Raw genomic sequence first — 23794 nt, forward strand, 5'->3', positions numbered from 1 at the left:
GCGTTCGCTCCGCAGCGCCCCCGGCGGCCGGGAGGACCACAGCGCCCTGGCTCTTTAGAAACTACCGCCACGAGCCAATCCAGGCCCTTCCCTGACAGGAACCGCCCGGATATATCTGCTCTACCTCATTACCACGGGTTTTAATCGACGTTTGTACAGCACAGGTTCACCCCGACAGCAGGAAACGCTTCACGCAGAGCTCCTGCACACCTGCAGTAACCACAGCCACAACCCTCACACCAGCCCCTGACAATCAACAGCTGCAGCAGGCGACCCAGGAGAATCCAGTGCATTTATTTCTTGCCGTGTCTGAATGTGTGTTTCAGCTTTGGACTTTAACACATACAAATTAATATTTGCAAGTTTAGTGACAATCAGTACTAGAAGCAAATCGTTGCATAAAGCTGAGAGTAAAAAATGCCAAATAATCTTTTCCTAAGGGGAGAAAAAAAAAAAAAACAAACAAAACACCAAATTAACAAAACACCGAGCATTCCAAATGAAGGCCTCGTAGAAATAAGCATATCCCCTTCAGAGAAAGTTAGGAACAAGTCAGAATCAACTGCTGGTGGAGGCAGCTAAAATACAAGTATTTATTCTTTCTACAAGTAGCTAATTTAACTAGACACAAAGTTCACACGGTCTAAAGAGCTGGTAAGTTTGCCAGGAATATACTTTTGTATCTAAGAGCACAATTCAGTCTGGTCTGCAGGAGTGTACAGATACTGCTCTACACATCAGATAAATCAACCTGATCATCCATCCAAACACACTGATACTACCACCCACTGCTCTGCAGACCTTGTTTAGCTATGAACTGTTCGAGTGCAAACCAAAATCAAATTTAGTGTAGCATGTTAACACTAAAGCAAGGCCCAGATTAAGGCTCAGCTCCAGGAAGAGCAGCCCCTCTCCCCCTCACCCTCTTGCAGTCCTTGCATTAACAGGCACTTCACACAGACACCATTGCTGCAGCCCCCAAGAGAGCGAACCAGCACCAGAGGTTGCTGTCTCACTACTTTGAAGAAAGATTGACTCATCATAGACATCAAAAATGAAGAATTGGCTTAGGGCTGTTTCTGTAGGTTTAATGAGAATACCAAAACTTCTAAAGACAACCATACCGGCAAGAAATACTGCTTAGTGGAGTAGTAGCTACCTGCAGGTTCTGACTTGATGCATTGAGTAAACCTCTCCAGAAGTTGCCAGGAGTGCTGCGGTATTCACTTGCTTCAATCTGTATTCAGAACATACAAAGTTGACAACTTAAAGCTTTATTGTAGATTGCAATAGTATAAACAAGTGCTGGAATTCAGTCAATGTCCATTTCTGGAAGCTTCTTGTCCGGGGTGGCAGCAGCGCCCTGCCCGGCAGCCTGGGCTGCGCTCTCAGCCTCTCCCTGCCCATCTGCGGGGCCATTGGGTTCCGGCGCTTTCTGCTCCTCCTTGGGCAGTTCAACTTTGGGTTTTGGTTTTGTGACTATGGGATTACAAATACTCGTCAATTCCTAGAAAACACAGAAATAGAGCACTGTAAGAAATGGTTTTATCTACTTCAAGCTCTTGCTCCCATAAACCTCTGCCACCCGCAGCTGGACGTTCAGGCTGAGGGCTGGTGGGCCCCAAGCCACACTTAGCAGATTCACACCCACTCTCTCTCCTGCTCCCAATTTCTTACCTCGGAGTCTTCCTCCGAGCACACACAATTAGATCCAGAACCAGAAAGACCAGTGGAAATACAGTAAATTATGCAGAAAGACTTACTTTAGTTTTAGCTTGTATGTCTTTAGCTTTTACAACTGGGTCCAAAGTAAGACTCCTCTTGTTTTGAAGATTAAGTTTATTGTTCATCCACTCCATGGCCTCATTTGCACTCTTCTCCACTTTCGCTACATCTTCTTCATCTAGATGGTCATACTGTTCATCCTGAAACAGTCAAATTAGTAGTAGTGTGAATATATTTGCTGTGAACATGTAAACCACACGCTTATTTCTTCAAATTTTTTGGCTTCCAACTACTAGACCACTTGGCCAGAAGGCTGTTCTAGTTAGCAGAGCAATTAAGCTGATCACCCACAGGTCTGTAAGCAGAGAACAGAAGTTCCACTGCTGCCAGCATTCTCCCTCCATGAGGAGATCAATACTTGAATATAAAAGACTATCAGCTTTTCAAGCCAACATCCACTCCTGAGAATATGGGAAATATCAGGAACTCAGAAGCCAGGAGGTTGCACCAGCATTTTGTTTAAAGGAGCTTCCTTTAAATTCAGAAAAAGATCTGTCCCACTTCCTTGCACTTGCCAGAAATTAAGTACGGAAATACCTTTGCTTTGAATGCATGAACAGTTTTCATGTACTGTTGAATTTGTTTCCCTAATTCCTCAAATGCTTTTGGTCTTTCCTCAGATTCTTGGAATCTCGCCTGAATGGGTTGACCCAGAGTCTGAAACAAAGTACAACAGTTACTAACAAACACACAGCATCACAACACGATCCTGCAGGGTTTGACAGGACACACACAGTTCTGAACTGCTCGGAACTTTTCCTCTCTCCTCCACTTCCAGACTGAGTGTCCCTCGACCCTGCCCCATTGCTGGTCTACTGGAGATCTGCTCCTCATACACTTCGGAAGTGAACCAAGTCGTTTGTTACCAGTGCCAATCTCTCGATCAGCAGAACAAACAACTCTCTGCTTGGACAAAGGTCTCTAGAGTCAGTAAACTCCAATGGGAACGCGAGAGCCACTTACCTTCAATTCTGTCAGTTTATCAATGTAAATTTGTTTGGGTTGGTCTTCACCATCTTCATAAAGCCAGTTTTCCGTATCTTCCAGTTTCAGTGTGAAACTATTCCGGTCCTGAAGCAATCCATACAAAATAGGTAAGAGAGATAATTCTGTTAGATGGCAGATGGTATTAAATGATACTTGGAACCTTTCTGGAAGGGTTACATTTTTGGAATGTGAAGAACTCTGTCTGAAACTACCCTATTTTAGTGAAAAATCAGAAATATTCTTCACTATGGCTTTGAGGTAGAAATCAGATCTAAGAAGAACCACCCATGACACCCACAGTTTAGATCAATACTGTCACATAAAAGCCTGTTTCTCTCCCCCCACCTTTTTTTTCTCCTTCTCATTTTCACCATCCCTGTGCAACCAAGCCTGAGAACAGAGTGAACCATCTCTTTGGCAAAGGCGTGATGGATCCTGCCTGACTTGTCCCATTTTAGCTGTGAGCTGGGTATCTAGGCCCTGCACACGCCTTGCTGGCAAGGCTCCTGTCATAGTAAATGGGGATCTAATGGAGTTCAGCGATTCATCTGACTAATGAAGTCATCTAACTTAGAATTATATTAATTACACACCAAGCTCTATTAGTACAGCAGGGAAAGGTAATTAATAATACCAAGAGATTTTTAGGCAAACTGTTCAGATACAGGTGCCTGCATTTAGTCAGACTAATCCCACCTATTATGTTCCTAGACAGGGTTGTTCTTTGATTTTGTTTTTTAAAATCTATTCCTAAAACTATTCCTAAATACTGAAAAAGAGCCAAAACAGAATAGGTTGCCTTAAAATGATCATGCAAGTGCTCCTACTGTTTCAGTCGGAAAGCACATGGTCTGATAATATCTTAATTGCTGCAACTGTTTTGGAAAAGAACACAATATATCCTGGGGACCATCTGCTTGTACTCAGGCCACATGCAGAAGGTTGTCTGCAAAGCCTCCAAATTTAAAGTCTGAAAACATACTTGAAGTAAACATAGTATCTGATACAGGTCAAAGGTTACTAAAATACAACTGTTCATTGTAACAAAACATATTAGAAGACAGTCAAGCTAGCAATACTTACATCTTCACTAACAAATTTCTCATAAATACTGCAGAGTTTGTCTCTCATTTCATACACATACTCTTCCACTGCATTCTTGGCATCATTCCGCTCCTTCTCCAACTTATCCTGCATTATCATTTTACCCTGTGAACAAGTTGTCCAATTAGTTGGCTGAACGGCTAGTTATTTAACACTTATTGCCAGGATACCTTGTTAGCAAAGCCTTGACTAAAGACTTTGGAATACTGTGGTTTACAGAACTGCTCTAAACACAGCACACAGATAAAAACTAACTTTGACTTGGGTGGGATACCCAATACAGTACAGAACAACCTCACTTCAGCTGAGGGACCATCACCATGGCGGCAGCACCATCAAGCACATGGAGGTCACCCTGTGAACCTGCTTTCCTGCAGTGGAGTTACTGCATTCACTTAACAGGAATGATGCATTTTGGCTCCATGAGGCTCTGTTATTCACCTCAGAAAAACTGTACATGTTTTTTTCCTTTTCATCTTTCCTTGATTGCCCTTGACCATTACCCATGTTTAATGAACAGCAAAACTTCTGTAGATCAACTAGTGCAGTTTTTAGCTTGGGCAAGTACGAGTTTACCTCATTCTCAATGAATAAGTTCAGCATATCTTTCCCAATCTGCCACACCAGCTGGTTCTCAATGGGAAGGTCCACTGTAGTTGTCTTCACTTTGGCCTTCTTGGCTTGAGGTGGTTGATCCACTTTCTTGTCTTTTGAGTCACCCTGAGAAGTCTGCATTAAAGAAATACATTCCAAGTTAAAACAGCATCACCAGTCAGTTCAATTGAATATTCCAGACTCATAACAAAGTATTACTGAGTTAGTGCACCCCAACATCAGGACTACATACTGTCACTCTGACACTTCAGCTGCTCAAGTCAGAGATAATTAATGCAACTACTGACCTTTTCTGGGTACACTGGCCACATCCACAGGGGAGATGGTGCTTGTGGTAGAACACTTTTCTAGAATTAAGTTACTGAAAACTAAATTCTCTTCCATGTACAGGAGAGTTCACGCATTTTATAAGTACTAGATCATTCGGCAGGTCTGCAATTACCCATGACTTTTATGTACCTCTAAAGCTCTGGTCACAATGCAGACTACCAATACATTCAGATCAAAGTTTCGCTTGCAGAGCAATGACAACAGCAGCAGATATGCTCACACACTGCAGATTCTCATGAATCTTTCAGAAGTATCCCGTAAGGAAATGGAAATCTCAGGTGTTCATATTACCTCCATTTCTTCCAACTCTGCCTTATTTTCAGGTTGGACCTGCTGCTGTTCTTCAGTCTTCTGTTGCTCTTCCTGGTCTACTTGCATCTTCTGAAATTCATAAAGAGATCCAATGTGACATATTAAACAACATGTAACACAGATCATTTCTTCAGTTCCTAGGCTGATCACTTCACTGACACCTAATGTTCTTTAGGTAAAAGAAGCAATGGCTGGACCCGATGATCTCAAGGGTCTCTTCCAAACAAAATGATTCTAGAATAATGAAAGCTGAAGCAGAGTCTCAAGACAAAAACTAAGCTTCTAGTCTGCTTAGGCAAGCCACAGCTCACTCCTAGCACCATTAACAATTTCACCTATATCTCACAATCATGGTTTCAAACCTGTCTCTGGCATAAAATACTTCAATTAGTACTTAATCATATCTTCATATCTCAGTTATTGGACACATCTAAATCCTTACACAAGTCTTAGAACCTTAATCACAAAAGCAGTTTTCTAAGTAGCTAAGAGCAATGTCGTCTATTACCTCCTCCTCTTTTGCATGCTGATCTGTCTCCATAGGCTCTTCATTCTCATCAGATTTATGAACCTCCACCAAAGACGCACTTGAAACACTGAAGATACCGTGGATATTTACTCTGACTTTGACTTTCACTTTTGAACTGGATCCATCTGTTTGAGGAGTGACCTTCTGAACCAAGAAGTGAGCTAAACAATCCCAGAGAGAAAAACATATCATTTCATTAACTTAACCACCGAATGTAAAGTAAAACCTGACTGCTGCTGGCAACAGATCACAGCAATGTGCTCAGAGGATATCAAATCCTACTCAAGTCAAACAATTTGGTGTTTTAGTCAGCAATACCAGGATCCACAGCTATTAGAAATCCTCTACGGTATGCTGTAAAAGCTGGTACTACTTGTATCATAGTAAAAGACCACACAATTCTGAGTGTGCTCCTTTCAGGTTTGCTCCAGCATTCGGATGGTCTTTATTTAGCCCACTTGTCCATAAACCTCATGTTACTCCACTAATCTTAGTGAGGATCCATGACTTTGGAAACCTGTCCCTACAGCATCAGAAGTAGGTTGCTCTTTCCAGACTATATTAATTAGACAGAAAGAAGTCCTGAAACATGCACAAGGCTATTAATAAAGCTTAAAGATACAAAATGGTCCTAACCTATAGCAGGATCTGGGTAAGGTAACTCCTTGGGAGAACTGTAGTACGCCTCGAGAGTAAAAGGTTCCTTTCTGTAGAAGGTGAGGACCTTTGAAAACGGAGCAGCATGGTTCTTGGGAAAGACCTCACAGTCACTGTAGGAGAAAACAGAGTATTTGTTCAGGATGTGGTATAATGCATCTGATAAAGCTAGCAAAACTTTTCTAGATACTCTCATAACTTAATGAAAAGCTTCTTAGAGAAGTGTCTAGAGTCTCCTACCATTTTAGGTTAAAAAAAGACCAATAGCCACATAGGAAGTGCTTAAACTGCCACCCAACCTTGGTTTTGTTTTCTACTGTCATTAACTTCAGAAAAAAAGTATCCATTTGAATTGTTAATTGGGCACTGTTCTAAATGTGTTGTTACTCAATTGTCATCAGTTAGTTTTAAGCCGTATTTAATCATGCAAGACAATGAACTCTTTACCTTAACCCTTCCTCTGCTGGTGAATTCCATCGTAAAGAAATAGGATACGGTATCAAATCTGTGATAGAGAATTCTCTCACTTTGAAAGCCGGGGATAAAATAGCACACTGAAAGAGCACAAGAACCATATTACAAACATTCAGACTGCAGGTGACAGCCGTTTAATTCAGCAAGTAGCTATTTCTGCTGCTTTATGGGCAGATTTACTCTAGGTTAGAGACTAATACTGATGGACTTGAGCCCTGCATAAGCACTGGACGCTCATATGTGCCCTTCCTTTTCAGGAAGCTGGCATCACCTGTGTATTTCCATTTTCAGCATGAACAAGTTTTAGTTCAGACTCATCACATTGTTTGGATTGCTATGCTTAGGCTACTGATTTGGTTTTAGTGCCATAAACCAGAAAGCCTTAATTAAAGTTACTTTCCAGACTGACACAGCACCAGGTTTTTTGTGTACTCTTTTGAAGCAGATCCCAATAGCTACTTTGTACCTCTGATGGAACAGAGCTGTGAGCACATATTAAACATCGGAAGAGAGAAATGAGGCGATCAGAGGAAAATTAAGGTGCATTCAAGAGACAGCAGCACTAGTAACTCCAGTCATTCACCAGCAGCTGGTTCCAGCTCAGGACAGACTTCCAGCAGCAAGAATCCAAGCTTTCATTCCCATCCATGTTATTAAGCAATTGTCATTTCACAACTTGACCAACAGTGCTGTAAAGATTATTCCCCCCCACCCCCTGCCTCGTCTTTATTAACCCAGGCCCCAAGTGGAGCCTGGAGCAGACAACGTCATCACATGAGCTTTATCAGCCTCCCAGTGCAGGCACAGAAGCAGAGCACGTTTCACTTCAACAAGCTACACTGATCCACTGGTTTGGCTTAAACAGCACAAAGGAATCACTTCAAGCTGCTGTTCTCATCTTTCCAACCACTCCCCTGGCTTATTGAAATCCATTCTGGGATACACATGAAGCATCTTTCACACTCCAGTGTTTATGGATTTCAATCAAAACACTCACAGCTACGACAAAGAGCGCTTCTTACCTGCAGCGCACAACCTCGTGCCACAGCCTCATCTGCATTCAAAGTTGTGCTGACTTCTTTGCCAAAAAACTTACTGATCTTCTCTTTTACAGCAGGGATTCTTGTGGCACCACCAACTATCTCTACTGCGTAAATATCCTCCTTCTTTAACTCTAGAAAGGAGTCAGACAACAGTTTTTATAAATACTTGTTTCACATGAATACTCTGACACTGTAAACTAGAAGTTTGACTAAACCACCCATTATTTTAAGCTTGTTCTCCAAGCAATAATAATTTCAGATCTTAGTTTGCGTGAAAGAGGTTTGAAGCTCGTAACTGCTAAGCAAGAAATTGTTAGCTATGTTAGATCCATGTGTCCAAGTTCTGCCAACACCCCAAGGAAGCCTGTTACGGATCTCTCCTCTGGAGCAGACAGCAGAACGCGTTCACACTTACTGGCCTGCTCCAGCACGCTGCGAAGGGGCGGCTCTACTCTTGCCAGGAGTCCATCGCACATCTCTAAGAATTTGCCTCTGTTGAAAGAAGTCATCAGTACAGCCATACAGCACACCATGTGCAAGTCAATGCCGCAAATACAATGGAACGCCAAAGCTGAGAGAATGCTATTTTAACTACATATTGCAAGGCTCTCTCTCTCTCCCCAGTCCTAGTTTTATACTTATTTAGTATATTCACTCAGACAAACTCGGTCTTAGCAATCTAGGCACACCTGCAACATTCAGAGCCCTTCCTCCTAACCCAAGGTCACTGACCAGTCTCTACATTCTCATTCTGAGCAGCACCCCCACACATGCTGTTCTTGCATTTCACATGGCCCTCCAGCCCTAAGAACTGGTGCTTTACACCAAGTTTCTTTCTTGATTAAGACAACTTGAACAAAGAAACACTCTAAAGCTTTGTAAAAGTATAAACATTACCTGTTCATTGTTCCAGAGACATCTATATCATTCATGAAGCATTCTATGTTCATCGGGAGATCAGAGGCATTAGCGCTCATCAGTTTTTTCAGTTTTTCACATTCCTGGTATAGCCTCAGCAACGCACGAATCTTTGACTTTATGTCTAGTTTATACTTCTTCCCAAATTCTTCGCAAAAGTATTCAACTAACATCTCATCAAACTTCCTGCCTCCAAGTGTGGTGTCAAATGCTGTAGCAAGAACCTGAAAAAAATGGAACTCTTCAGTAATAATACTATTTGTCATTACTTCAGTGAAACCAATTAGGCTATTTTCTTACATTTCAGGGCGATCACTAACACCTGATAGTTTACATGGACTGCAACTGCAGTAATACTCAAACATCCTAAGATGTTTCTCACTTAGACCATCCTAGGGATTCCTGTTTTAATGGCAGATCTCATGACTGAACCAGAGTGGGTTTTGAAGGCAGCCTCTAGTCAGATATGCTAATTTCTGAACAAATCATTCATTCCAGGGCTTTTCTGCTCTGCCAAAGTCTGCTGATTAAGGCAAAAGCTCAAAAGCTCTAGTTCCTTGCCCTACTTTTAACTCCAGACAAAGCATGATTTTCAGAATACGAATTGAGCTGTCTGGGCAAGCTTGCCTGTCACAGGCCGTCTATCTACTGATGAATATTTCTACTGGCAATTCAAATGGATGCATAACAGATGGTTTACTTTCAGTTTTCCTTTGTTGAATGCACAAACAGAAACTTGATACGCAGAATGCCCCATATCCACAAACACAACATTCCGTGGCTTCTCTTCCAAGGCAGGCAGGTCTTGCTTGTAGATTCCATATGCAAGGGCAACTACACAGAAACAAGAGCCAAAGAGCATAGTCAGGGCATGAATAAATGGTATGTCAGTAAACAGCATTAGCATTTCATGCTACAGAAATTGATACCTCATTAAACAAAATTCCCAGTGCTACAGAAACATGGCAGAACGCTAAACTGTATTAGCCCCTCCTAGCAGCTGCATTAAAACAGGATCAGGGACAGATCAAAAGCCCTTCCATTCAACAGAACTACAACATTAAATGAGGGAGAGAAAGGAAGTTATCACCTGCAGTGGTTTCATTTATTAGTCTCAGACAGTTGAGACCAGCAATCTGCGTAGCATCCATCACAGATCTCCTTTCTGCATCCGTGTAGAAACAAGGAACCTGCGAGAAGATCAGGCAGGTATAAACATTTAGAAGAGCCATTTTTACCAAAGAGTCACAGAAAGTGTGTAAAGTCAGTACAGAGCACAGCCCAGGTATCCTTCAATTGTCATGGTCATTTCAGATGCAGTGGAGAAAAAGCAAAGAAAACATTACAGGAAGACTAAGTTACTGCAGTGAACCTTCCTCCATTCCCTCCTGCAAGCCACTCATTATTTATTCTGCTAATTAGCAGCAATTCAAGACATTTTACCATTAATGAAGTAAGTCCACTGAAGAAGAGATAAGAGAAATATTCAAACAGAAGTGACAAATACCTGAATAGTCAAGCTTAATGGGTAATTTCATGTTGCAATCTTTTCAGTGCATGATACCAACCAAACATGTAAAACTTACTATCATGTACTTACAGAAACCACACAGTCAACTACAGGCTTCTTAAGCGCATTCTCAGCAGTCTCTTTTAATTTGGTAAGAAGCATTCCTGTCACCTGTTCAATTGTAAAGTTTCTTTCTTCTTCCATATACATGGCCTTCAAATAAAAATTGTGTGCACATGGATTATACTACAGTAAAAAGCATGTGCTACAAGCATAAGAACACATGCAAGAAACAGCCTTTGCTAAAATCAAGCTCAAGTAGTAATACAGCTCTATACACCCTTCTCTCCAATAGCCCAGCTTGTGCATGTCAAGCACAAGCAGATAATACACAAACACTGGAACGCACATTTAAGAACTCTCATCCACAAAGCTGCTCTGGACAGGTATTTTTTTAATCCTGATTGCTAGGCAATGCCCAGGATGCCCTCCTCCCTGCTCTTTTGGAGTAACTTCAATAGTTATTGCTCAAATAAGGCGTTCAGTCACTGCTGAAATAGACCAATTTTTACCATTTTATCTGAATTACAACTAAGCTGACATATCACACCCTTGTGATATCTGCACAGCAGCTAAATAAGTACATTAGTCAAGCAGCTTGCCTTCCAAACTCACTATGGAGTGAAGGCAAAACGCAGTACTAAACAGTTTGCGTGGGACTCGCTTTGCAAAGCAGAGAAATTGTGTAACTGTAAAATCAGTCTCACCCAACACCTGCAGAGCCCATCTGCACTGTTAGCCTTTATTCCCTATTGAAGACTTGTCATTCACAAGAGAACAGAAACTACAACAAGCAGATTCAAAAGGAAGAGATAAAAGGAAACTTATCAGTTTCCTCCTCTGGCTCTGTTTCAAATATGCCAGACTTACCTTGATGCCAGTTGAGCCTGTTGGCAGCTGGACAAGTTCATAGGCAAGGCTTGCTTTTTCAGCTTGAACAAAGGGATCTGAGAATGCACGACCATGAAATCTTTTAAAACTTTGTACTGTATTCTTTGCATTTGAAATAACCTAGAGGAAAAGAAATCTTTAATACAACGTGTCAGGGGAACACCTGAATTTCAAACAGAAGACAGCGTTTTGTTCTCATGCTTCTCTCACCAGAATTTTTTGTCATTTGTATCTTAAGAGTGTCAAGGCAGTTGCTAGAAGGCAACTTCCCTCCAATTGCTCAGGTAACCTACAGGAATTTGAAATTCAAAATAAAATGTATAGTAGAAAACCGAGCCAAGATTTTATCAAAAGTTGACTAAAATGGCACTCAACTTTTATAGTGTATGTGTAGGACACTCTAAACACATGAGCAAAGTGTCTTTCCCATTTACCTGTCTCCTACCACCCTACCTTTCTATTGTGTGGCAGCCAGTCAATCTGCAAACATAAACTGGTGTAAACTCCAGTTCAGGCTGACACATGCATGGGACAATCAACACACGGGTGTTCGCAAAACAGCTCCAGGACCTTGTCGTGAAGCTTTAAAAAGTCAGGAGGGCCTCAAGCTGATTCTGCCCACTTGACTGAACTGCCTTTTATTAATAGCAGACACCAGTGCAAATGGAGAAGTGAAAATTCATTATAGCTGTTTTCATGTAGGGTTTTCACTGGTTTAATTCCGTTGTTTACATTAGAGCAAGACACATACTGAAAAAATACAGTGAGTGACAATTCAGACAAGCACTGTACCATCCAACATTTACTTGTGATTCAGTTTCAAGTCAAGTGTCTATTTCGTAAGCAACCTGGGTTTGATTTGCTGTAAGTTCAGTTTCTGCAGGACATACCTCATCTCTACTGGATCTCTGTATCAATGAATTTCTTTAAGCTAAGTAGACACTCAATTCCAGAAAAAACATCTGTATTTAGTTCTAGTACAGTTCTTCTGGTCTTGAATAACATGGTTGTGTCCAGTCAATTTTGTATTCTAGATAATGAATCTTCACACATCTCTAGGTATTTTAGGCTAAGAAAAACCAAGTGTTTGAGTAGTCACTTCCTGTAGAAGACTTTGAAAAGAATCATGTTTTATAGCGGTTTTATGGCAACACGAGATACGATACAGCAGGACCCAACTGTCACGAGCAGGACTAATCAGCTGAACTTCTCAGTCCCCAAATCGTTTTTACCTACCTACACCAACAGAAATTCCAAGTATGAGCAAGAATGCCCAAGACAGATATTAATGTTCTAATTTAACCACAAAGACTCCAGAAAGCTATACATAGATATAGATATATATTTACATTCAAATACATCCCCTCTCTGCCAAAACTATACACTTGATGGAATTCTATAGAATGTAGTCACATAATTAAAAGCTATCGTAATGCACACGAACTGGAACAAGCCAAGACAGGATGAAACGCTACTGCTTAGCTCTAAAATTCATATTTGCAACCCAAAATAAAAAGTATTTATCAGAATCTCTAAAGAGGCAAAGGTTGTTTGGTTTTTGTGGGTTTTGGTTTGTTTTTTCACACTTCATTCCGTGCAAGGATCAACCCTTAGATTCCTATCCAAGATGACAAAGCAGCATTACAGGCCAAACAGCTGAATTAAGCTCAGCTGTTCATTACAGCTACAGAAACAGCAGGACACCAGCTCAGAGACATTTGTAAGCTTCAGTGATACAAAAATACATTGTGTTAATCTGATAATAAAGTTGCTTTTACCCAAACTATATACCCACCTGGCTTTTAGCAGCAGCGCCAATTGAGCGATTCTTGGGTCCAAAGGATATACATGATCTATAACGAGAAGATTTCCAGTTAGTATGTGATTGGCAGAACCACACTGCATATCTGCTTGTTAACAAGTGTTGATAAAACTAATTAGAACAGTGATACTTTAAGCAGCATTTAGTCCATTAAGGAAGTTGGTCACTCACTGCAATATATGCATGGCACGTTCTGTGAATTCTGGAAGGAAACAAGCAATGTAAGTTAAAACAGCAACGTTCCTCACTGCAGAACAGCACTGAAACCAGACTTGTTCATGCCGTTTCAAGTTTTACATCTCAGTAATAACTGGGTAGACACTTGATCTCAATTATTACCCATTTATCTAAGCCACTCAAAGGTAAATTGTTCACTAATAATACAGCAAACAGTCAACTGTTCTGAAGAAATCCACAAGGTAAATCAGATATTAAAGTCTTTGTACCAAATGCTAACCAAACTTTTCTGTTTTAAAGCAAACTCCTCAAGTGCAGGAAGACAAAGCCTGGAGAGCAATAGGAGTGTTTGAGTTTCATCTGTACTCAATGGAATAATTAGAGAAATAAGAAACATACTTTACTCCAAACTACTTTATGACAGCTTGCAGTACTGAATAAGCTACAATGAAAGAAAATATTCCTCCATTTTGGAGAGACTCCTAGTCCTATTAAGCCTCTTGGTTTACATATTTAACAAACTGTAGAAGCCCTAGCAAAATTAAATCCAGCGCTCTAATCCAAGGTTCCTCGTACCACTGCGGTAAATCTACTGGGGAAAAAAGTTGCTATTATTCAAGCAGATATCTACTGTTCACACAACATCCTAACAGTGTGATTAAGCTGCTTTCCATGCAGCAGGTCAAGAAACTGCTTTCCAGCAGGGTTATGCCATGGGCTGCCACAAGAAACTGATTCCAGCCCCGCCTAAGGTTTAGAATTGGTCTTCCAAACCACAACTGTCAAAACCATAATTGACAATTAGAGTGATATAATTGCATTGGGTTTATATCTTCCTCCAATAACTTAACAAGTGAAACAAGGCCCACCCTAAAGCATCCAGTGCAACAGCATTCACTTGGTGAATGAAACCTAAGGCCCCTACTGAGGGAAGAGGAGCTGCAGAGCACACAGCTAAAAATCTAATAAGCCTTGAGCTGGAAGCTAGTTATTAATTTACTCTGGTCTCCAGAAAGGAATTATGACACAAACTTGAATGGTTTGTTTTCTACTAGACAAAAAAACAAAACAAAAAACCCACTACACAAACAAAACCCCCAAAACAAACAAACCCAAACAAACAAGAAACAACTACTTCACTGCTAAATTCACAAGCCATCCTATCAGTGCCTAATGACCACGAACCCACTAACTTTGACTACAGAATCATTTCAACCTGCCAGTCTGTCTCAAGAGAACCATCCAGCACTGCAATAAAAAATCCAGGCCTCTGCATTACACACTGGGGTCAAACCCCCAACAGGCACATACTCCCCTCAAACACACTTGCCCCTGCCCAGCTGTACCAACAGGCAGGAAGGCTGTACCAGCTCCGCTCCTTTCCCTGCTCCAGAGTTCAGCCAGGCTCCCAGCTCAGCCTTGGGGAGCCACCCGGGGACCCAGCACTGAGCCAAGTTAAACTGGCAAGAGGGAAAGAAGGGACCATTTTCAGGCAGTCTCCTTCCCCAGATCAGTTCATCATCAGAGCCAGGGTTAACTCATTAAATACAAATTATACTAGCACACAATTTTACTGGCAGTTGAATAACTAACCGTGGCATTTTAAGCAGAAACACATAATCACAGTGAAGGTCATCAGAGGTCTAACGAAGCAATTTAAGCAGAGCATTACTTCACCCTCAGTCTCCCACGTTCCCAGAAGACACCCCTGGCCCCACTCAGCACTGAAAACTAGCACCAGATCCATAACACCAGTTACAACTATCCCTAATCCCAGTCCCTTCATCCTCATGGAGATAATGAAACTTCCTCCCCACCTCTTGATTTCTACTACCTTTCTCTACCACTTCTCCATTTTAGGAATACCATATTCAAAGACAAATGTGTTTTGTGCTGCTTTTGGATATACAAGTTCAAACTTCATAGGATTCTGGAAGAGTCCAAGAAGAGAGCTGAACACAGATTCAGGGACAGGATCTGTGCCACTGAACCAGGTACCATGTGTTCACAAGGGTTTCCTTTACTAATACAAATGATTACAATAACACATCTGCTAATCCTTCCCAAAAGCTGGATGTCATCACAGAAAACATTAGAGTAGATTCCCAAGAAAACCTGTCCCTACACCCTGCATGTCTCCCCAGAGCTCGCTGTAAGGAAATGCCAAACGCTGACTTCTTCAACCAGGATTTTCTGTTTCCAAGACAGGCATTGAAAAGTCATTGAAAATCTCTTAATAGATGTGTTTGCTTACAGACTGGTTTTCTGCATTCCCTCAGAACCATACTTGGAGATTAAGTCCTGTTAAAAACCCTATCATTTTCATTATGCTAATTTTTTCCAATTTCACTTCAGCTTTCCATAAGCTTCATAAGCCTTTCCTGAAAGATGCATTGTGTCAGATATTTTAAACGGCTCATCTCCTTCAGTGACTGATATTTGTGTTCCTATCTCCAACATATATAAGCAGAACCTCAGCTCCCTGAGGGCCAGATGCCTAGAGAGCTTCAGCACTTTGAAATGCTTCACATTAGACATTTTCTTAGTACATATAACCTTTAAACTTCCATATTATAGAGAATGCTAGAGACCAGTCCTTCCTATAGTGCATGTATTAAGTGAGAAGTTTCCTTCTTTTTTTATTCATTGCTTGGAGACAGGCAAACAGAGCTAAACTACTGTCTAGTGACAACCCAACACTTGATACAATGGCCTCACCAAGACAGTTTTTAATTTTACTATCTGCTTAAAATAAAGCTGTACTACAAAGACTAAGATGTAGAAACACTTTTAAGCCAACTTTCCAAAAAGTTCCCCTCCAGGTCTGATGTACTGCAAGTACCTTTTCCACCTTTATTTTGCAGTTCGATCTGAGAAGAGGTTTATCCCAGTTCTCTCTCCTTCTTAGCAAGTTTCTTATTAAAAATAGGCAATGCACACTCTCCTTGAGAAACGCGTTGGGAGGCTGATTTACGCAAGCAGATTTAGAATATGTTATACACACTGCAAAGTGTAATGTGCTTCAAGAGCAAGTTCACCAGCACACGGCACTGGAGCTGGTCCCCTTCCAGGAACACAGACGTCTGAGCTGCGCTGTCCGTTCACGCTGCGCTTACCCATCCCAGGAACTTCTCAATCTGGTGGCTGTGTTTCAAGTGAGAGTTTGAAAGACCCAATACTCAAAACAAGGGCGATTTTTCGGAGAACCTCAGCTGGACAAAGAAACACACGGACTGAAGGAAAGGCTGCTAAGGAGCTTTTCTAAGCTGTGACCCAGGGGAAGCAACAGGCTCACAGAGCTCGGCACAGCATCCAGGTCCTGCTGCACTGGGGGAAACCGGTCTCACACTGCAGGAGAATATGCAGGCATGCAACCAGATATATAGGAAGTTAAGCTTCACGACTTCCAGCGATGAAAGGTACGGTTGCCTTTTTTTTTTTTAACATATATTCACAGACCCTATGCTTTTAATCACAGAAGCCTTTCCTCTAGGAGCACAAGCTGGTCGTACTACACAAAAAGGAAAGGAGCACAGAGGGTGACCCAGAACACCTCTCCGCGTTCCTCACACGCTACCGGTTCTTTTCTTTAAGCACTTATTTAACAAGCCCGCTTCTCCCGGCCCGTCCGGCGGGGAGGAGCGCAGGACACCCCCCGGCCCCCGCTCGCTTCCCGCCCCGGTACCGCGGGCAGGGCCGGGCCCCGCGGGCGCCCTCAGCCGCCGCCTCAGCCCCACTCACGGCGTGCTGCGGTCGCTGTACTCGTTAGCGATGGTCTCGATACCGCCGGCGCGGGCCACGGCCACGTAACAGCTCTGAAAGCCCAGGTCAATGCCCACCACCGACATCGCTGCGACGAAGGGAGGGAAGCTGAGGCGCCTGTGGAGCGGCCGCTTGGCCCGTTTAAATGCGCGGCGGGCGCTGCCTCCGCGGGGCGGGGGAACTTCTCGAAAGATCCCGTCGAGCCGGCGCCGAGCGCAGCTCTGAGGGAAAGGGGGGAGATCTCGCGAGATGATCGCAGGGCGCTGCGGCGCAGGCGCGGGACCGCGCAAGGGGCGGGGCTGCTGGTGGCCACACCCCCTCCGCGGGAGACTGGTCCCGTGTGCCCCCCCCCCCGACCCTTTTTCTGGGCAAAATCTTCAGTGTTTTAACAATTCAAGAGGCGCAGCCTTGGTGGCGCGATCGTGACTCTCCCAAAATGCCATCTTTTTCTGATTTAACAACCTCAAGTACCAAAACAATCAATGGAAGCCTTGTTGATGTCGTTCCATAAGCAGCCGAAGTGACAGCATCCGTGTGTCTCGCGTCTTCACACACCTGCCAGCTTTTACAGCCATAAGGACTTAAACTGACATTTGCTCCTTTGTTTCCTAGACCTCCTCTGCAACAGCAAACAGAAGGTGCACGGATAAAAACACCCCATCTACAGCATCCATATGCACACACAAGTATTTAGCAGCCATTAAACGTTTCTCCATGTGGGAATTCTCAGGGGAGCCCCCCAGGGCTCAAACATGAGCGGGCCAAGTGTGTTGGAATTGTTTCTGAATTACACGAGAAAATGCAAAGCTGTGTTCGTAGTTTCATAGTCTGAGAGTGCAGTTAACAGACAGTTTGGTCCCAACTATGCTGCCAATAAAATTCAGCATATGATTGTGTTATATCCAGCGGGATTTGCCGAACAGTGACTCCCTAATCAGCGCATAAAAATTTAATATTAGTCTATCTTTAGGGCTTGGGCCACTATCACTGTGTTAGGGATTTGTACCGATAAATTGTGTTTTCCGGGCAGCGTTTGGTCACCAAGCGCACTGTGATTGTGCTGGAGAGAAGTCCTTCTTACTGATCAGGAATACCTAAAAAGCTAAAATGTAATTAAAAATCACAAAAAGCTCCATCGGGTACCACAGTGCCAGTGGTGGGGGGTGGATGGGGCGGGGGGGGGGAGCTGCCCAGGGGAGCGTTTGGGGAGGAAAGCACAAGGGACTGGCTGATTTGTCCCAACACAAACCTCCTTCTGTACCCTGTCTTACATTAACGGATGTTGTGAAACTTAACATTTGAGATGTTTTAATTCTAAGATATCGCCATGTATAGTGTTACGAAGCGTACGTTTCCAAATCCCCAGCCCTATATTTACATCGCTGCTCCTTGCTTTAATGCTTCAGAAAACACATGGCAGAGAAATTCAATATTTAAAGCAGGAAGGGCTCCTTCCCAGGGCCGCGGAGCAGCCCCGGCACGCGTTTGCCATTCCTGGCAGCGTCACCGTCACCGTGACAGGGCCCTGGCAGCTGCGGGAATTGCATCACGCTGCTAATGACAGAATAATAACCAAGTGATTAACCTCGGGCGTCCTTGAGCGTAGAGCGAGGTGCCAAGGGACGAAACCAGCCCGCTGCTCCGCATGGGGAATATGGTACAACGCGCATCCGCGGCGTGATGGACTGAGAGAGCAGCACCCACGTTCCTTTTGCTTCATTTGGTTGGTTTTGTTTCTATTTGTTGGGTTTGTCTTGTTTTCTCATTTTTTTTTGTTTGGTCAGTTGGTTTTGTTTGTTTGCGTTTTTCATTGGTTTTTGTTGGTTTGGTTTGGTTTTCTCGTGGTTTTTCAGTTGGTTGGTTTCGTTTCTGTTTTGTCCTTTTCACTTCCGAGGGGAGGGTCACCACATACACCCCCCCAGCTGGGGAAAACAGATAAATCAACCCAAACCTGAGGTGTCGTGATGCAGCCACTGAAGTGGAACAGTTGCCATGATTCTCCCCACTCTCCTCTATTTGCTGAATGTTTTGTTCTTGTGAAAATTGAGACTTCGAACATACAAAACATGAAAAGACTGTAAGAAATATTTCCAATAAGAAATCAGGATTTGGTGACAGCTGAAGGACACGTAGCTTAGCCTGGATTCTTGCAATAAGCATTCCTCAGTAAGGCTTTATCATTTCTTCCCTGGGTGCACTACGGACAACGTTGGCTCTTCCGCTCTCCCCTGGTTCACCTTCCCCATGGGGATCAAGGATGTGTGTTCAGCCAGCGATCCATAGTTGATAAGCTTTGCTTTTGGAAAGGAATTGGAATAACAGAAGCATCTTGTCTTACTTGAATCCAGTTTCCAATCCAGATATGCCTACTGAGATCAGACCTGGGTCAACATTTCTGGCCTTTGATGTGGCAGCTCCAGGTGGGAGCGCAGAATAAATCAGTGTTTGTTGCCTGTTGAATTTGTAACAGCCCAAAACAACTGCTATTAGAGAGTGACAATCACCCTCAGAGGAGCAATCTAAAACCCAAAAGTGCTCAATAGGTAAGTCTTCATTTCTGTACTGCTTATGTTAGCGTGGAAAGTAAACTGGGAAATGAAGCTAGATGGGTAAAATGCAAAGAGAAGGAAGGAGAAGATGTGAAAAGTGAGCGGGAAAAATAAGGAGAAAGAAAAGTGGGAAGAAAAAGTGCCTGGAATAACGGGCGGCCTGATCTGAAAGCGCATTCTTCGACGGCATTTCTGTCCATTCCCCAGTACAGCAGTAAAGCACTGAAGAAAGAACAGACACAAGTTGCGCTGTTGTTCCTGTCCCCTATGGTCTGGGTTTGACGCCCACAGCTCAGCAGCGATCCCGGGAGGACGCGGATGCCGTGTCCGTGCTGCCCCGTCCAGCTCCCCGTGGGCTCTGCTGCTCCACCTGCCCTCGCCCGCAAACAAACCCGAACTCTTCGATCCAACATGGGCACAAAACTTTGCTGCGACTCTCTGTGGATGCTCAGGGGTGTTGTCTGGGATGTGCAGGTTTGTGCAGGCGCTTCAGAGCCGGGATTTGCTCCGTGGAGCCCTGCGGATGAGCCCTCTGCTGCAAGGAGATCACCAGGTTGTTCGAGCCTTTCCGTGTGAAACTGCCCATTCACTTCGGACGTTGGGTTACGGCTGGTCTGGAACTGCCAAGGTCTCGTGAATTTTAAGCTCCGTGGCTTTCGGCTTTTAATTAATAAGGGGATTTATTATGTTACATTTTTAGAACTCTGTCACAGGATCTAATTATTCCAGAAGACCTGGAGCGTGAAAATGAAGAATAAATAAATCTGACATGCTGGAAATGATGGGGAGAAACCTGAATGTTCATCATGGCTTTTACAAGCTTTCTTGCACGTTTTCAAATGGGGTTTACAGCGCTGATACATTTGCTTTTAACAGAGATGAACGACTGGAAGAAACGTCTCAGGACATTGAGAAACACCGAGGGCAGGCTCAGCTGTGGGGCAGCACAGCACCTCGTCACATCCATTTAAGAAAGTCGTTTCATTTCCCGCATCAATGCGGACTTTGTTTTCTTCCGAGCAAGTAACTTACCTTTTTTTAAATGCACTTAAATACATAATCTGTGAATCCCTATCAGACATAAATATTCCTTGTTTAAACATACTGTGTTTGTCATTTTGAACATTGTGTATGTTGCCACTTGGTTGCTTATCAGTAAAGTGATAAGTAGCTGCATACTTTTTGTTCTGTTATCGCAATAATCAGTGATTTTGTTTTAAATTCAGGAGAAAAAGGCAGAAGAATCATCAAGAAAGGGCTGTTAAAGGTGCAGGTTGTCTCTTTTAAAATAGATGACAACTTTTCTAGGAACAAAGTATCTCAGCGATTCCTAGGCTATTGAAGATGATGTAAGTAAATCAGCAAACGCATTAAAGTTCCATAATCACATCATATGCTCAAGGCTTTCAGAATTCAGTTACGTATTTGATCACCTACTGCTATAAATAAGAAAACATGGGCCAGAGAATGTATTCAAAACATAATGATAACGTGTGGCTGTTTGTTTAAAGCAGGCAGAGCCTGCTGTTGATACACTTGACAGCGTTTGGCTGCTCCGAGCTGCACTCGGGTCTCCACAAAAACCTCGTCCTCAAACCCAGGGCTATGAAAAACTGGGAGAAGGCGGATGCATTGTGGTTAATTTTTATGCTATGGGTGATTTTGTCTGTTGTTCGATGTATCCTCAGCCCGCTTTCATTCAGCATATGCCCCGTATCCTCAGACTCTGTTTACAGTGGCACGTCTCGCAATTCATCAATGCCAGCCAAATGTGAAAATCAATACGGGCTTAAAATAAGTCCTATCTGTCACAGGCTATTCTTTGGGCTGCTGTAAATAGTCATTGTGTGTCATTTCATGTATGGTTCATAGTGCTATTCTGGGATATTCAAATACAAGTGGGCTTTGCAATCTCCTCAGCCGAGGGTATCTGCGGGATCGTGTTGCCCTGGATTTCGGTGTGGATCATACCCCATGTAACACAGTTCCCTGAAAATACTGTGTCTCCATCAAGCTTGTTTTCCATCAAGCTTGAAAGGTAATTAGATTCCATGTGTTCATGAACTGAGCCATCACAGCTACTGAAGTAGCAGGGCTGGACAGTTGCCCACCAAGTAAAACCCCAAACAAACAACTGAAGATTACCCAAAGAAACACAAGAAAAGCAAAGAGACAAAAGGAGGGGAAATGGACACAAGAAAAACAATATTGGAAAGTGATGGGCTCTATAGCAACAAACGTGTGAGTCTAAATACCAGTGTTTCCTGAGACTGTGATTTGCTCCTGGATGTCGTGTATTCTGCACACATCACAGCTGTGTAATTAAGGCCGGTTCACAGTTCTGCATTTCCTTGCTAGCACTGGAAATGAGTGCCTGGGGGCAGCCTGCCCGCATGGACGCATTTCAGACGTGGAAGATGCTTCGCAGTGTGCTGGTCCATGAAACGTGGCAGCAAAATGCGAGAGGCTTTATCTGGCCAGGCTGTAATGACAGTGTCAGCTCCCCAGCGAACGCTGGAGGCACCGAACGGAGCTGCGAGTCCAGACACAGAATGGTCAACATATTGATAAAGTCAGGGTGGTATCATATCATTTCAAAATATGGCTATGTTAAAGGAAAAAGAGATCAACGCTACGTGCAAAGGTTCATCCCTGCATGGAACAGGAGAGAAATTTTAGAATTGTGATAAAGCTTTTGAATAAGACATAAAATTAGGAGGCATTCCCCATGGAAAACTGCACGATCCCGGTGACTGGAATAGTGAGACCAGGATGAAATTCAGGGGTACAAGGATGAAGGTCACGTGCACATGAACTAAGAGCTAAAAAAATCTGTTAGAAACTGGAAGCACATCAGCAGGAGATCGGGGCAGAGGAGGAAGGCCTGACTTGCATCCAGCTGGGCTGCGGTGGAAAGTGTCCTGCAAACATAAAGAAAAAGCATCTTCAGATGCTGAGGTATCTCCACCTGAGACAGGAAAGTGTTAGTGCCGCCTGTACATGACATAATACCACACTTAGTTCTTGTCATGCATGTTCAAAAGCATTGAGGAGACCCCTAGAAAGGACCCTCTCATGGTCAGGGGAGTGGGCACTCAGTGTTGCGAGTGACATGAATGCAAGAGGGGATACAATCACTGGCTGTAACCACAGCGGGGGTGGGAACAGGTACTTAAACTAAAGAACAGCTGCTGTGAACAAACGGATAAACTGACCAGCAATACATTAATTCAGAAATCAGGGGGATCTTGCAGTGATCAGAGCAATCAGGCTTTGGAAAGCCTGCAAAAGAGAGCTGGGAGGAGAAAACAGACAGCTTCACAGCTGAGTCGGCATGAACGCAGAGATGGGATTCTCTGAAATGGTTCCCACCATAATTGGAAGAGGTACCCGGTGGGTAACTGAGCTCTGGATCCCAACGCAGACAAGTCCGGAGAGACTGAGGATCGAGGCTACTGTCACCCCTTGTCATGCCGTCCCCACGGCGCCTGGACTGGTCCTCTTGACAGCCCCCAGAGGTCTGCTCCGTGAGCCCATCTCGGAGGGACGAAGGGCTGTGGCTGCGCACCAGGAGCTCAGCCCCGTTTCTCCATCCAGACCATTCACAAACCTCCTAAAAGTCCCAGCAGCTTGTGTGACGCGCACACGCGGTTGGTGAGGTGACACCCGTACCCTCTCGTCAGAACCGCAGCCGGCACCGCGTCCCACCCTCCATCCACCCCGAGCCGCTCCGCCGAGGCTCCTGTGCACCCTGCGCTCCGCTGGCCTTGTGCCCAGGAGAGAAAAAACACCTGAATTCTGTCTAAATCAATGTAAGGCTTTGCAGTGACAGATGCGATGATGTCGGCTTCCACAAACGGCACGCACAAATGACGTCGGCGCTACGTCGACGTGCTTCACGCTCCACCGGAGGACGTTCATCAGCTGTTGACACAAAGAGATTCTCAGCGTTTGCTGAAATGTGAGCGGAGGATCTAAAAATAGGGCCGAGTTTTCTGGCAGTCGCTGAGGGTACAGTCCAAATAACACCACAGCCCCATGGCAACACCACACCAAAGCCACCCCCGGAAAAGGGGTGTTCGGGTCAACATCACAGATCATATATTAGGGTCATTTAAATGCATTCTAATAATAAAACCCCCCTTTTTTTTTTTTTGTCTTTATTTCAATGGGAACTGTGGTTGGGCATCCATATCGATTACAGATTTTGGGGGTGCATTTATCTCCTTCAATGCATTCTTACAACAGACTGATCTGATGTGAGGCTCA

At 43.6% G+C, this 23794-nt stretch overlaps 1 protein-coding gene across 1 annotated transcript; it reads right to left on the bottom strand.

The window, feature by feature from the left end:
• Window positions 1-278: 278 nt before the first annotated feature.
• On the bottom strand, window positions 279-17205 carry HSPA4 (heat shock protein family A (Hsp70) member 4). The gene is made up of 19 exons (XM_065848934.2): window positions 16956-17205; window positions 13011-13068; window positions 11195-11335; window positions 10355-10477; window positions 9845-9944; window positions 9455-9588; window positions 8734-8978; window positions 8252-8328; window positions 7816-7967; window positions 6767-6873; window positions 6299-6432; window positions 5642-5823; window positions 5113-5202; window positions 4453-4605; window positions 3856-3981; window positions 2749-2856; window positions 2323-2442; window positions 1764-1925; window positions 279-1507 (listed from the first exon to the last, which is right to left on the bottom strand). Exons 1-19 carry the CDS (start codon window positions 17060-17062, stop codon window positions 1313-1315), a joined length of 2514 nt encoding a protein of 837 aa, XP_065705006.1. The 5' UTR covers window positions 17063-17205; the 3' UTR covers window positions 279-1312.
• Window positions 17206-23794: the final 6589 nt, after the last annotated feature.

The sequence above is a fragment of the Patagioenas fasciata genome, chromosome 14 (assembly GCF_037038585.1).
Source record: "Patagioenas fasciata isolate bPatFas1 chromosome 14, bPatFas1.hap1, whole genome shotgun sequence".
NCBI lineage: Eukaryota > Metazoa > Chordata > Aves > Columbiformes > Columbidae > Patagioenas > Patagioenas fasciata.

Excerpts from the sequence above, each read along its gene's own strand:
- HSPA4 (XM_065848934.2), bottom strand. The coding sequence starts at position 17,062 with ATGTCGGTGGTGGGCATTGACCTGGGCTTTCAGAGCTGTTACGTGGCC. Across the intron at positions 11,336-13,010 it reads GCGCTGCTGCTAAAAGCCAG|GTTATTTCAAATGCAAAGAA; the intron begins GTGGGTATATAG and ends CTTTTCCTCTAG. Across the intron at positions 1,926-2,322 it reads TTCATGCATTCAAAGCAAAG|GATGAACAGTATGACCATCT; the intron begins GTATTTCCGTAC and ends TGACTGTTTCAG.